Source organism: Electrona antarctica, assembly GCF_951216825.1.
Source record: "Electrona antarctica genome assembly, chromosome: 15".
NCBI classification, from domain to species: domain Eukaryota; kingdom Metazoa; phylum Chordata; class Actinopteri; order Myctophiformes; family Myctophidae; genus Electrona; species Electrona antarctica.
In genome coordinates, this window is record NC_136796.1 from 47,246,584 (window position 1) to 47,262,114 (window position 15,531).

The 15,531-nt window shown below is 42.8% G+C and overlaps 1 protein-coding gene across 1 annotated transcript; it reads right to left on the minus strand.

Annotated features, from left to right (window-relative positions):
- Window positions 1–1,522: 1,522 nt before the first annotated feature.
- LOC306938667 (protein NLRC3-like) lies at window positions 1,523–13,142 on the minus strand. Its single transcript, XM_079522934.1, has 6 exons — window positions 13,040–13,142; window positions 11,020–12,833; window positions 7,899–7,984; window positions 6,770–6,898; window positions 6,000–6,061; window positions 1,523–2,146 (listed from the first exon to the last, which is right to left on the minus strand). The coding sequence occupies exons 2-6, from the start codon at window positions 12,760–12,762 to the stop codon at window positions 1,602–1,604; spliced, it is 2,565 nt and encodes an 854-aa protein (XP_079379060.1). The 5' UTR covers window positions 12,763–12,833; window positions 13,040–13,142; the 3' UTR covers window positions 1,523–1,601.
- Window positions 13,143–15,531: the final 2,389 nt, after the last annotated feature.

Below are 15,531 nucleotides of genomic sequence, written 5' to 3' on the forward strand. Positions count from 1 at the left end.
TAATCAGAGCTGCATTGTGCGGTCCGTCTCCCTCCGTCTCCCCCCCCCCCCCCCCCCCCCCCCACACACACACACACACACACACCGACAGTCAGAGAACTGAAGGAGCTCCGTAACAAAACAATTTAAATAGGCCTACTGCAGGCATTACTACACTAAACAACGTTGGATTCATACAGTGCAGAATGCAGATAAGTGCATGTTCTTATTATAATTGTGCGTTTGTTTTTTAACATGCAGCGCGAGTCCGCAATAGCCGATGTACAAACTCACAACGCGTTGCACTGCGATAGAAGGCTGCCGAGTGAGCAGCGCAATCGCGCGGCATGCTAGAAATATCCTAATAAATAAATAAAAAGGTGTCGGGCTTGCGGGGGCAGTTTCTGTATAGGATTATAGGCTAACTTGCCTCTAGAATGCATGCATATAGGCATACAAGTGATAGGCCTACTCTGCTTTTATATAGGCTATAATTTATGTGCTGACCAATATTGGGGACACATGCCTACATATTTTATCTGAGGTTTGGGAACTATTAATTGATTCAGCATGAAGACTAAAGCCTTCTGAATAAATATACGCATGCCTTGATCGCGAGTACACTACCCTCTGAGCTGGCGCGGATATGAGCGGAGTTTGCGACCAACGAAAGTCAACGTCAAGTTGAAGTTCATGGCCATGAATTCCCACGTCACGTGGGAATCCTCGTAAATGCCTGTCCGCTCACGCTCCGCTCACGATATGAGCGCAAAGGCCGTTGTGAATGAGGTAGAACGTGTTTAAACTGATTTCAACACCACTGGTTGTTTTAGTTTGACAGCACATTTAGATTTTATTTTAGTCATAGTCTTTGGAATGAAGCTTCATTTAGTTTTAGTTTTAGTGTTAGTCTAGTTGTAGTCGACTAAATATAAGATGTTAGTTGACTAAATCTACAGGTGATTTAGTGGACTAAAATGTATTTTGGTGGGCCTTGGACGGTGGCGTCGACGTCCTAATGGGTGGTTTTACACTGTACTGGGTTGCATGCTGAAAATAGCAGATCTTCTACTGGATCTCTTCTCCACCCTAACATTTTAGTCTAGTTTTTATTTGTTGACGAAATTGTCAGTATAGGTTTAGTCATCATGTTAGTCTTCCGCAGTGAAAAAGATGGTAACTTTTTCCGTCATAGTTTTAGTCGACAAAATCAACACTAACTGGTTCTGAAAGTGTGGTCCAGGGTCCCCCGGGGGTCCTTGAGGGGGTTCCAGGGGGTCCTAGAAGCTAAATGATCAAATATTAACCATATATTACTTTGCTATTTGAACATATCAGATCTACAAGCTCACAATGCATTGGGTCAAAGGTCAAATACATGGGGGGTGTTGACGTGACAACGTCCAGGAGCTGTAATGTCACTGTGATGCGTATTACATCATCACGATGATGTCACCGTGATGTCATCAGTTACTCATGCCCAAATATGGAGTCCATGATGTCAGGCTCGGCTATAGTGTCAAAGTACCCCGTGGCGACGGTGGTAACCATGACAACCTGCACTCACTCAAACATGTTGAGTAACTATGGCGACCTGATGATGTCACCCTCACATAGAGACTCTATCTCTGCTCACACAGACACACTGAGGAGGCAAAGCCTAACCCAAACCCAGCATAGAGAGGTCCAGTGGACGTGGTCTGGAAGGTGTACAGGTGTCTCAGTGAGTCAGAGCACACTGTGTAGAAGGACAGAGTCCCAGCGGGACGGTCCACATACACTGATACTCTGTTGGAGCCTTTAGAGGCTCTGACAGGGAGGACAGTATTCTGTCCGTTGTGTCTGACAGAGTAACTGGTACCATTACAACCATCACAGACCAGACTCCAGGACTTGTCATTGCCTCCAAGCCTACAGTCATCACCACTTCCTTTCCTGCTGATTGTTCTGTCAGCCACTCCTATATCAACCCCTTCACTGCACTCTACCTCCCAGGAACAGCGTCCAGTCACACTCTGTGTACTCAGAACCTGATACCAGACATCAAACCTGTCGGGGTGATCAGGAGGACCCTGACCCCCTGACCTCCGTGTGACCTTCCTGTTGTCCTCAGACAGAGAGAGGTCTCTGTGTGCTGTGTTTGTGTCCAGTGTGAGACGATGGAAATCTGATGAGAAAACAACACAGTAAACATTAAATACATCATTCACTGACTGACACACACACACACACACACACACACACACACACACACACACACACACACACACACACACACACACACACACACACACACACACACACACACACACACGCGCACACGCACACGCACACGCACACAGACACACACACACACACACACACACTGATCTACTGTTGGGTGAAGGGTTAGAGGCCAACGACCATGGGGCAGAATGTCTTACAGTCTCCACACAGTGTGATTTTATTTGAACTGGGGACCCCTCAAAATAATCATATTTGAACTGGAGACCCCCCAAAATAATCATTATTTGAACTGGGGACCCCCAAAATAATCATATTTGAACTGGAGACCCCCCAAAATAATCATAATTGAACTGGGGACCCCCAAAAATAATCATATTTGAACTGGGGATCCCTTGAACTGGGGACCTCTCAAAATAATCATATTTGAACTGGGGACCCCCCAAAAATAATCATTTGAACTGGAGACCCCCAAAATAATCATATTTGAACTGGAGACCCCCCAAAATAATCATAATTGAACTGGAGACCCCCCAAAATAATCATATTTGAACTGGAGACCCCCCCAAAATAATCATAATTGAACTGGGGACCCCCCAAAATAATCATATTTGAACTTGGGATCCCTTGAACTGGGGACCCCCCCAAAATAATTATTTGAACTGGAGACCCCCCAAAATAATCATATTTGAACTGGATACCCCCCAAAATAATCATATTTGAACTGGAGACCCCCCAAAATAATCATTATTTGAACTGGGGACCCCCCAAAATAATCATATTTGAACTGGAGACCCCCCAAAATAATCATAATTGAACTGGGGACCCCCCAAAATAATCATATTTGAACTGGAGACCCCCCAAAATAATCATAATTGAACTGGGGACCCCCCAAAATAATCATATTTGAACTGGGGACCCCCCAAAATAATCATATTTGACCTGGGGATCCCTTGAACTGGGGACCTCCCAAAATAATCATATTTGAACTGGGGACCCCCCCCCAAAAAAAAATAATCATTTGAACTGGGGAGCCCCAAAAATTACCATTTGAACTGGAGACCCCCCAAAATATTCATCATTGAACTGGGGAGCCCCAAAATAATCATTTGAACTGGGGACCCCCCATAATAATCATAGTTGAACTGGGGCCCCCCAAAATAATCATATTTTAACTGGGGACCTCCCCACACTGACAAGCACATGGAATTGTAGGCGTTACATTTAGTTTGAGGCATTGTGAGCTTGTAGATCTGCTATTTACACAATATTTTCCACTTTCTTACGCAATATTTGAAATTTTTGGCCAATTTCGCCATAATCATCTGGGGACACCCCACAACCATCTGGGGACCCCCCATAACCATCTGGGGACCTCCCACAACCATCTGGGGACCTCCCACAACCATCTGGGAACCCCCACAATCATCTGGGGACCTCCCACAATCATCTGGGGGACCTCCCACAATCATCTGGGGACCCCACACAATCATCTGGGAACCCCCACAATCATCTGCGGACCTCCCACAATCATCTGGGGACCTCCCACAACCATCTGGGAACCCCCACAATCATCTGGGGACCTCCCACAACCATCTGGGGACCCCCACAATCATCTGGGGACCCCCTGGGAAGTGGGGGGAGGGGGTGTCATGGGGGGAGGAGGTGCCTAGTTCAGGTATGCAGTGATAGGTCAAGCTAGAGTGGGTTAAAGCAATGGGCGAAGGTGCAGGGACGTACACACATAGACATCAAAGGGGGCTTCAGCCCCTGCCCTTTTACCAGTTTGTAAAACAACTGCCCTTTCCAGACCACGAATGCAGCATTTACTAGGGTGAAAGAAATGAAAATGCCACTCGTTTCCATTCCATGCCGGAAGGCAGCATTCAGGAGAATTAACTTTTTTTCCGAAGTCTCTTGAACTTGAACGCAGCATTTTGCATTGAACAAATTTGTTTAGAAATCCATGTCGTTACACCGCATCTCCACTAGCTAAAGGGTGCTGGGTTGCACCCTGGAAATAGCTGATCCTACAAGCTCTCAACGCGTCGCAGCGCGACGGGTTGTGATCTTGTAGATCTGCTATTTTCGCTATTTTTGTCTACTAGTGCCCTCTTACGGGATGTCAGCCCCTGCCTCCCTAACACTCTCTGCACGTCCCTGCGAAGGTGGTTGGTGAAGACACACTGACAGTGGGCAGAGAGAGACTAGCCTAGACAGAGACAGACAGAGACTCTTTGTTATTTCATAATTATAAAGGAAGTGACACACTGACAGTGGGCAGAGAGAGACTAGCCTAGACAGAGACAGACAGAGAGACTCTTTGTTATTTTATAATTATAAAGGAAGTGACACACTGACAGTGGGCAGAGAGAGACTAGCCTAGACAGAGACAGACAGAGAGACTCTTTGTTATTTTATAATTATAAAGGAAGTGACACACTGACAGTGGGCAGAGAGAGACTAGCCTAGACACTTTGACAGAGACAGACAGAGACAGACTCTTTGTTATTTTATAAGTATAAAGGAAGTGACACACTGACAGTGGGCAGAGAGAGACTAGCCTAGACAGAGACAGACAGAGACTCTTTGTTATTTTATAATTATAAAGGAAGTGACACACTGACAGTGGGTAGAGAGAGACTAGCCTAGACAGAGACAGACAGAGACTCTTTGTTATTTTATAATTATAAAGGAAGTGACACACTGACAGTGGGTAGAGAGAGACTAGCCTAGACAGAGACAGACAGAGACTCTTTGTTATTTTATAATTATAAAGGAAGTGACACACTGACAGTGGGCAGAGAGAGACTAGCCTAGACAGAGACAGACAGAGACTCTTTGTTATTTTATGAGTATAAAGGAAGTGACACACTGACAGTGGGCAGAGAAAGACTAGCCTAGACAGAGACAGACAGAGAGACTCTTTGTTATTTTATAATTATAAAGGAAGTGACACACTGACAGTGGGCAGAGAGAGACTAGCCTAGACAGAGACAGACAGAGAGACTCTTTGTTATTTTTCGGCACCCTCGCAACCCAGTTTTAGCCTGTATTAAAAACTCCCAACCCAGTTTTAGCATGTATTATAAAAACTCCCAACCCAGTTTTAGCCTGTATTAAAACCTCCCAACCCAGTTGTAGCCTGTATTAAAACCTCCCAACCCAGTTCTAGCCTGTATTAAAAGTGCAATAAAACCCAGTTCTCTGGTTAAAACGTCAATCCTGTTTCCTCCCTTTATTTTCTAAGTTAGTGAGTCAGCTTGAGGGAACGTATAAACGCTACAATACTTTACTTGAGTATTTCCAATATCCAACACTTTTATTTCTACTCCAATACATCTCAGATTCCAAATATTGTACTTTTACTCCATTACATTTAGTTACTAGTTACTTTGTAGATTTGTATTATTATTACAAAACATACATTACCCACTTATTAGGCCATATACATTTTGGTCATTTGAAAATAGCCGATCTACAAGCTCACAATGCGTCGCATGACTCGCATCGCGGTGCATATTAGTGAATGAGGCCCATTGTTTCTCAAAAGATTTTTATACATTTAAAAACTTGAAATGGGAGATTCTGCATGAAGAGTACTTTCTACTTTTGGTACTTTCACTCAAGTAAATTTAGAATTTGACATAATTTGACCTTATCATGATGGTGTTAAGGACCAGGCCAAGAGCACAGAGTAGAGAGCACAAGAGTTTTCAGGACAACATCAACCAAGTATACAACAGTGTATAAAATGTTAATGTGTGATATGTTGACACAGATAGACAGATACTCACGTTTTGTAATGAGTTGACTCAGTTGAGGGTTAGTAAGCCAATCTTCTCCTCCATGTTTCACTCTGTAGGAAGTAGAACAACAATGCATCAATATCTAACTGTCTAACACAACGTATCCACTAGCTGACACTACAGTGTTTCACTCTGTAGGAAGTAGAACAACAATGAATCAATGTCTAACTGTCTAACACAACGTCTCCACTAGCTGACAGACACTATACAGTGTTTCACTCTGTAGGAATTAGAACAACAATGCATCAATATCTAACTGTCTAACACAACGTATCCACTAGCTGACACTACAGTGTTTCACTCTGTAGGAATTAGAACAACAATGCATCAATATCTAACTGTCTAACACAACGTATCCACTAGCTGACACTACAGTGTTTTACTCTGTAGGAAGTAGAACAACAATGCATCAATGTCTAACTGTCTAACACAACGTCTCCACTAGCTGACACTACGGTGTTTCTCCTATCATTATCTTGGCCCTGCAGCTCATCCAGACATACTCACTGCTGCCCAGTTTGGATCTCTATACCTCTTCAGACTCTGAAAACCACCTCTTGCAGACTCCACCATCTTAGCCCGTAGCACTTGCTGTAGCACTTGCCCTAGCCTCGACGACCTTACAGGCAAGTTCAATGGCCAAAATATGTAATTTAGATAGCATATGTAGACATAGCTCTCTATTGTGACGTCGTGTCAGAGTGAATACACTGTTAACACTGCACTGTCCAACATGGACACAGCCCAAGTCTACTCACTTGCAGTTCTCCAGGACTGAATCATTCACCACGTTGAGGCTCAGGTCCAACTCTCTTAGGGAGGGATTAGAGTTTACAGCTGAGGCCAGAGCTTCACAGCATCTCTCTGACAAGCCGCAGTGAGCCAGTCTGAAACACCAAATGAAAACATACATAGATTAATGAATGAATAAATTCATAAATAACACATTTATAATATGCATTAATCCTGGATTTAGAACCTGCTTACAGCCATCTATTAAAGGACTCTCTTGTCCCACTTAGGGTGCCTTCACACCTGGATGCTTTAGTTCCATTAAAACAAACCCTATAGCTGACCCACAAAAAAATGATATTTGAACTGGGGACCCCCCAAAATAATATTTGAACTGGGACCCCCACCCTTAGAAGCACTTGGAGTTGTAGGCACTACATTCATGTGAAAATATTACCAAACTACAAGCTCATAACACCTCACAGTGAGCTTGCAGATCGGCTATTTTCACGGTATTTGCTACTTTCTTCCATAATATTAATATGAATTATTATAATATAATTAATACGTTTGATAACTGTGACGTAGCTACAACGGGTCTCAAGTCAAAAATAGCTGATCTACAAGCTCCTCAACGCGTTGTGAGAAACTCTGTTATATGATGAAGTAGACGTTACATTCGCCTTAAAGCGACATTACACTTTGAAACATATTTGGGAACAGACACTGAACACTACAAGGCCCGGACTATATGGCAATATGCCTAAGGCCTTCTGCATTTTTACAACTGTGATCTTGCACTTTCAGTAGTTGTGTACTTTAGAGATGTTAGTTTTAACCTGCACTTAGTTCTTTATACAGATTATTTGACACTAGACTGTAGCTGTTGTATGGTCTTTTAACGCACAATGAATTTCACGTGCCTTTTACCCTGTAACTGGTATTGTTGACAATAAAGTTGAACCTTGAACCTTGAACCTTGGGGTAATTTTAACTAATATAACTAATCTACTCAGGCACATGTAGGCTTGGGTTACCATGATATCAAGCTTATTAATACATTCTCACCACAGCATTCATATTATATTCACATAATACAGTAGGCTACATGATAAAACAGAAGTGATCAAAATAAATGTGGTAAATGTATCTTACTTTAGAACTTCCAGTCTACAGTGTGGGCTCTTCAGTGAAGCACAGAGCAGCTCCACTAGTCCTGAGTCCTGCAGGTCGTTTTCACTGAGGTCCAATTCTCTCAAATGGGAAAGATTAGAGCTGAGAGCTGAAGACACAACTTTAACGTCTGTCTTTCTGAGTTTACAGCCAGCAAGTCTGTAAATACAGATTAAATATACATTATTAACAAAATATATATACCTAAATAATGATTTGAACTGAGGACCCAATACCCTGACAAGCAAGAATTGTAGGCATTCAATTTAGTTTGACTCGGCTGCACAGATACATATTGTGTTTGCGTCTTCTGTAATATTTGCCAATTTACCAATTTGGTTTTAAAAATGTTTTAAAAGTCATTAAATTGTACCTTTATAAATGTGCAGATACTAGTCTGTATACACTTAAACTGTATGTTGGTGTGTTTACTGTTGAGTGAGAAAACACACTAGTTGCACATTAAGCTAATCATCGTTTGGGAACCACAGGCCTATAGACTAATATAATGATAATTGATTGGTACAGTAGGTGCAGGATATTGATTATGTGTTGTCCTATGGCGTACTCCTGTAAAGCTTGTCGAAAATAGCCAATCTACAAGCTCACAAGTGTTGGATCCTTGATGCATTGTGAGCTTGTAGATCAGCTATTTCCAGTGTGCAACCCTTTTGTATGACAAAGACAAGTAGCTTGCGTTAAAGGGATATTACACTTTGAAACATGTTTGGGGTAATTTTAACGTCTACTCAGGCACATAGGCTTGGGTTACCATGATATCAAGCTTATTAATATTCTCACCACAGCATTCATATTATATTCACATTATACAGTGCATAATAAACAGAAGTGATGACAATGAATGTGGTAAATGTATCTTACTTTAGAACTTCCAGTCTACAGTGTGGGCTCTTCAGTGAAGCACAGAGTCCCGAGTCCTGCAGGTCGTTTTCACTGAGGTCCAATTCTCTCAAATGGGAAGGATTAGAGATGAGAGCTGAAGACACAACTTCAACCTCTGTCTTTCTGAGTTTACAGCCAACAAGTCTGTAAATGCAGATTAAATAAGAGATTATAAAAACAAATGATACGTCGTTCACTGTCATTCGCGAGACATGGCCAAAGCATTATCGGGGCTCCCCAGACAAAGACGTTGAGAACCCCTGGAATAGACAACACCACTTGACAGCACAGAATAACAGAGGAAGAAAACAATGTAGATATCAAAGCAGTAGAAGGTGTGAAATGAAGACTGAACGTTAGTTTGATTTCCCCCAATATTGTCAAAAGAATGTCATAACCTACAGTATGCTCTCAGATGTTTTATTTTTGAGTGGTGCAACCACTCCAAGGAACAGCAATGTCCGTGACCGTGTGACACCTATGTGACTCGTGTTAACCTATGTTTGTGTGTGACTCATGTGTGACTCATGAGTACCAGTAGGGGCGCTGTCGTGCCAGAAACAGAGAGAGAGAAATAGTGCTGTACTGTTGCCTACTAATGAGAGCGAGAGAGGGGGGGGGTAAGGGGGGGAGTTGCACCACTCAGTTCACACGGGTGTGATTTTTTAGTGGCCAAGAACATCTAAGTAACAGGTTGAAACGAGTGTTTAAACTACAGTATGCTCTCAGATGTTTTATTTTTTAGTGGCCAAGAACATCTAAGTAACAGGTTGAAACAGTGTTTAAATCACTTATGAAGTTACTGTATACTGTGCCATGTTTTCACAATGTCAATCTTACGGAAGCAGTACCGTGCATGCAGACCAGTGTTGATTTAGTTGACTAAAACTAAGATGAAAAATGCTTGTCTACTACCTTTTTCCACTGACTAAATGGAAACTAAATAAAAACTAAGCTACGATGACTAAAACTAAGACTAAATATACTGACAATTCCAGCAACAAATAAAAACTAGACTAAAATGTTAGGAAGTGGATCCAGTATAAGTCATTTTACAATTAGTTGCATGCTGAAAATAGCCGATCTAAAAACTCACAATGCGTCACGCTGCGAGACGTTGTGCGCTTGTAGATCATCTATTTTCAGCAAGTCTAAAAACAGTCATTATGACGGCATCAAGGCCCGCCAAAATACATTTTGTTCGACTGAATCAACTGGAGATTTAATCGGCTAAAATCTTATGACATTTAGTCGACTAAAACTAGACTAAAACTAAATTATTCCAGGTGACTAAAATGTGACTAAAACAAAATGAAAATGTGGTGCCAAAAACAACACTCATGCAGACAGGGTTGACATTGAAGCAGTACTGTGCATGCAGACAGGGTTGACATTGAAGCAGTACTGCGCATGCAGACAGGGTTGACATTGAAGCAGTACTTTGCATGCAGACAGGGTTGACATTGAAGCAGTACTTTGCATGCAGACAGGGTTGACATTGAAGCAGTACTATGCATGCAGACAGGGTTGACATTGAGTACTGCGCATGCGGACAGGGTTGACATTGAAGCAGTACTGTGCATGCGGACAGGGTTGACATTGAAGTAGTACTGTGCATGCGGACAGGGTTGACATTGAGTACTGTGCATGCGGACAGGGTTGACATTGAAGCAGTACTGTGCATGCGGACAGGGTTGACATTGAAGTAGTACTGTGCATGCGGACAGGGTTGACATTGAAGCAGTACTGCGCATGCAGATGGGGTTGACATTGGGAAACATGGCACAGGCTGAGAAGCGATTTAAACGCTTGTTTCAACCTGTCACTTAGATTTTTTTTGGCATAGGCGAGCCTGCTCTCAGAGAGATGATGTGCGGAAAAACGTAAATGCATTTTAAAAATCTGTTTACATTGAGGCGGAAGAGAGGCAGACTTTTCACGTCCGGTTCATTTCCGGTTGTATCTGTTGCCTAGCAACCTAGTATCATCCATGCGTTGGTTTTATCTGTTGCCTAGCAACCTAGTATCATCCATATGTTGGTTGTATCTGTTGCCTAGCAACCTAGTATCATCCATACGTTGGTGAAGAGCGCCATCTATCATAAACCACTGAAAGGAGCATAGGACGAAGTATTGCATGCTTGGCAGTCGAGTGTTGGTTTTCATGTGACGTAATATGGCATGATTGGCAGGTAACTACTAACCGAGACTTTCTGCAGTTCCTCACAGCTGGGACCAGTCTCCTTCGCCCCTCCTCTGATGTGTTGTATTTGTCCAGGTCCAACTCTTCCAGAACCTCCTCTGACATCTGCAGCATGACGGCCAGAGCTGAACACTGGATCTCAGACAGTTTCTCTGTTCTGTTCTCTGACTTCAGGTACTGTTGGATCTCCTGATGTAATGAGTGGTCGTTCATCTCCATCAAACAGTGGAACATGTTGATACATCTGTCAGGAGAGGCATCACAAGTTAACATCCTCTTCAGGTTCTGGATGGCTTTCTGGATCTCCTCTGGACTGTTCTCTGTCTGACCCAGCAGACCTCCTAACAGACTCTGGTTGGACTCCAGTGAGAGGCCATGAAGGAAGCGAACAAAGAGGTCCAGGTGGCCATTTTTATTCTTCATGGATTTTTCCATAGCAGCTTTCAGGAAGTCGGAGAGGGAGCTGATACTGTAGTATTTATCTCCCAAGAATGTCTTCAGTACCTCCATGTTCTTCTGTGTGAAACAGTGGAACAGGTAGACTGCAGCCAGAAACTCCTGGATGCTCAGATGAACAAAGCTGTAGACCGTTTTCTGAAACAGCACACCCTCTCTTTTGAAGATTTGTGTGCACACTCCTGAGTACAGCGAGGCGTCTTTCACATCAAGACCACACTCTTCCAGGTCTTCTTGGTAGAACATGATGCTACTTTTCTCCAGATGTTTACATGCCAGCTTGCCCAGATTCAGAAGAACATCACTGTCAGTCTTTGTGAGCTGCTGTTGTGTCCCCTTTTCTTTTTCTTTCTTGTTCACATCATGAGTCTCATCATACTTCTGCTTCTTCCTGTTTGTCAGAACCAACAGGAAGTGGCAGCACATCTCAGTCAGGGTCTTGGGCAGCTGTCCTATCGTGGTGTGTGTCCTCAACATGTCCAGCAGAACAGTAGCAATGATCCAACAGAAGAGTGGGATGTAACACATGATGTGGAGGGTCCGCGATGTCTTCAAGTGTGAGAGGACTCTGTCGGCCAGATTCTCTTCACTGAATCTCTTCCTGAAGTACTTCTCCTTCTGGGGGTCTGTGAACCCTCGCACTTCTGTCACCATGTCAACACATGCAGGAGGGATCTGATTGGCTGCTGCAGGTCTGGTGGTTATCCAGAGGAGGGCTGAGGGGAGCAGATTCCTCTTGATGAGGTTTGTCAACAGATAATCCACCGATGATGTCACTGTGACATCAGAGATGATTTCATTGTTGTCGAAGTGCAATGGAAACCTGCTTTCATCGAGGCCATCAAAGATGAAGCAAACTTTCCAGGCAGCGAGCTGCTCTGCTGTGACCTTCTTTAATGTTGGGTGGAAATCATGGATCAGGTTGAGAAGACTGTACTGCTCATCTCTGACCAAGTTCAGCTCCCGGAATGAAAAGGGAACCAGGAGATCTATATCTTGATTCTCCAAACCTCTTGCCCAGTCCAGAGCAAACTTGCGCACAGAGAATGTTTTTCCGATGCCAGCGATGCCATTGGTCAGAACTGCACTGGGTGTCTTTCTGCCAGGGAGGAGGATCTTAAAGATTTTACAGCAGTTGATTGGTTCGTCATGGAAGGTCTTCATGTTGGAAGCTGTCTCAAGCTGTATCACCTCATGTTGGCGATTAACCCCTTCACTCTCTCCTGCTGAGATGTAGAGCTCTGAGTAGGTGCCGGTGAGGGAGGTTCCAGACTCTTCCATCATGTCGTCTTTCACTTCATCAAGACTGTTCAAACTGACCTTATAATCGTTCAAATCATCCTGCAGACTGACATCTGAAATGAGAAGAACCTTTATGTTTTAAACATTCACGTTAATTTATAACTTTATATCTTTACGGGACAATTTGTTAAGAAAAACAGACAAACGTAATGACACAATATCAGTTGATTAGTTTATAGTTGTTTAGCTTCATTATTTGTACTTGGATATAGTTGATACAGACAATAGTTTGAACATCCAATTTATTAGCATATTTTACCTTGTCCAGGCGTGGTTTGACTTGGTGTCTTCAGTCCAGGTGTGGTTTGACTGGGTGTCTTCAGTTCCGGTGTGATTTGACTGTTTGTCTTCAGTCCAGGGTTCTGCTCAGTCACAACACACCTCTCTCTGTGGACACACATACATATTTAGATCCACATTGGAGCCACCTGGTAGATCCCCAAATCCATGATTGATTGATTGATTGATTGATTGATTGATTGATTGATTGATACATTTTCATCTTGGGTTGGATATGTGGCTCATAAAAGTATTATACCAATTATCACTCGCATGACTGTAGTAAGGCCAGTCAAGCTGACTTCAGGTCAAAAAGACCTTTATTTCCTGAAATGTCAATGGCTACCGTCTCCCCTTGGAGCTCCAGACGCGTTGACACCTTCTCCCCCCAGCGGGGTAGAGCCATTGTCTTTTGAATTGAACAATGGGCTGTCTGGAGGTGTGAAGTTCACTCCCATGGGAGAGAAAGGGTGACAGGGGTCAGTTTGACCCAAAACGATCAGGCAGAGATGAGTATGCCTAAATTCATGTTTACAAAAGGTTTAAGATGAAAAAAAGAGATTTGAATTGAATATTTAGGAAAAGTCATGGAAGGGGAACCTTCTGAGAGCTTAATCGAGGGCAAAGATAATCAAAATCTCAAAATGTATCAGAAAGACCTCACAGACAGGGGTGTATTTACTGTAGGCAAAGGCAGGCAGCAGCCTTACTTTGCTACGTTTCTGCCTCCCCTCCGACAACCGGTTATTTAAATGATATGGCATATAGGCCGCCGTCTAGCCGCTGCAAGGCCGACAGACAGTGTATCAGACAGAATAATTCACATTTATTCTCTCTGACACGTCCTGCGTGTCTGGAGGGGTTTGAGTCTTTTCACACTCTGGTGTGAAACGTGTCTGCCAGGGGCCTGCATGGCATCCCCACGACATATAAACACCACACACACACACGTCCTGACCTCATTCTTCATTTGATTCTTCATTTGATTCAGAGACATAGCAATAGCACTGGAGAAAGAAAATAGTTTGTCCAGAGCAAACTTATTTTGGACGCGAGGACGCCTAAACCTGTAGGGTAGGGTAGGCTACCACTGCTTACAGCGGCTGACCGGCAGCAATCACACCAGCCCCGTTCACCACCACCACCACCACCCGCGCTGGGGGAGAACCAGAGGTCCGTCACTGTTGCTGCTTTTGCATCCATTGGACTGTCGGTCTCTACAGAGACAATCGGGATTCTATCAGCTATCGAGGAGCTACCAACACAGCTAACAACATTCCTAGCTACTGAAATCAATGGGAAATTACTCGCATAACAGCAGCTGGTATTTTGGCTTCAATAAAGCAAAAAAACAACAAAAAAACTGTTTTGACACTGACATTTGAAAGAGAACCAATAGGCAGACAGATTATGACGCTATGCTATTATATGACGCTTTTTCCCCTTTTTCTCTCATGTAGCTCCATTATATCTGACTGGTGCAGTGCTTGTGGCTACAGCTACAAGCAGTGGAAAGTTATTTGTTTTACTACTTCAGTTCACAGTTCAATTTAAAAATGAAATCGTTCAGTTCATAGTTCATCATTCAAGATTTTGAACTAAAGTTCATGGTTCAAAAAAATGAACTATTATAGTTATTTTTCGTTTTTTTAATTTTTATTATTATTATTTCCACAGTCCATAGGAATAAGGTCTGCTATTGGGAATGAACTCCAAAACTTTTGGATTAATAAAGTGACAACTTTTACAATATCTCCATTACCATTATCCAAATTAATTCCTTATCGTTTTTTTACATTTTGGAGATTATAGCTCTTTTGCAATGTGAAATGCCACCAAATTCTTAATCCTTTTCCTTGTCTTTATAGGTCAACTTGTGAAAGCTGCATGCTTTTATTGTGAAGGCAAAAGTTTCTGAATGTTCTCAGTTCTCACAGCCTGCATATCTCTGTGTGCTGAAAATAACTGATCTACAAGCTCGCTTGTGGTGCACAGTGGTGGGTGCACCACCTCCCAAGGTGCCAAGGTGGTGCACCTTGGGAGGGAGATGTCTTTTGTTGGCCGTTCGGGGCGATATTGACACATACCTCCTCGACACAAAAATAACAAGCTATTGGAAGCTATTTTTCATTTAGTTTAACCCTAGAACACTAAACATTGGAAGCTTTATAGTGTTGTGTATATTGTGTAGGAGGATTCACATACTGTGTGTGTTGAGGTCCAGATTCATTACTGAAGTTAGGAGGTTCACATTTAGAGCCGTCACTCTTCATAGACACACAGCTGGGTGTTGGAGATTCTGGTCTGTGGTACACACTTCTAGAATAACATAAATGTTTCTATTATTATCATGTTAATTCAATTTGTTCAATATTTGTACATTCTCAGTCGCCACAAACGATTTAAATCATTTGTAAGCACTCATTCCGTCACGACAATTATTTATCTATTATGCTTTAAATTGTTGTGTAT

Coding starts and splice junctions, on each gene's coding strand:
- LOC306938667 (XM_079522934.1), bottom strand. CDS start 12,762: ATGATGGAAGAGTCTGGAACCTCCCTCACCGGCACCTACTCAGAGCTC. Junction 6,899..7,898: donor TGTAGACTGGAAGTTCTAAA/GTAAGATACATT, acceptor TTGGTGTTTCAG/ACTGGCTCACTGCGGCTTGT. Junction 2,147..5,999: donor GAGTCAACTCATTACAAAAC/GTGAGTATCTGT, acceptor TTTTCTCATCAG/ATTTCCATCGTCTCACACTG.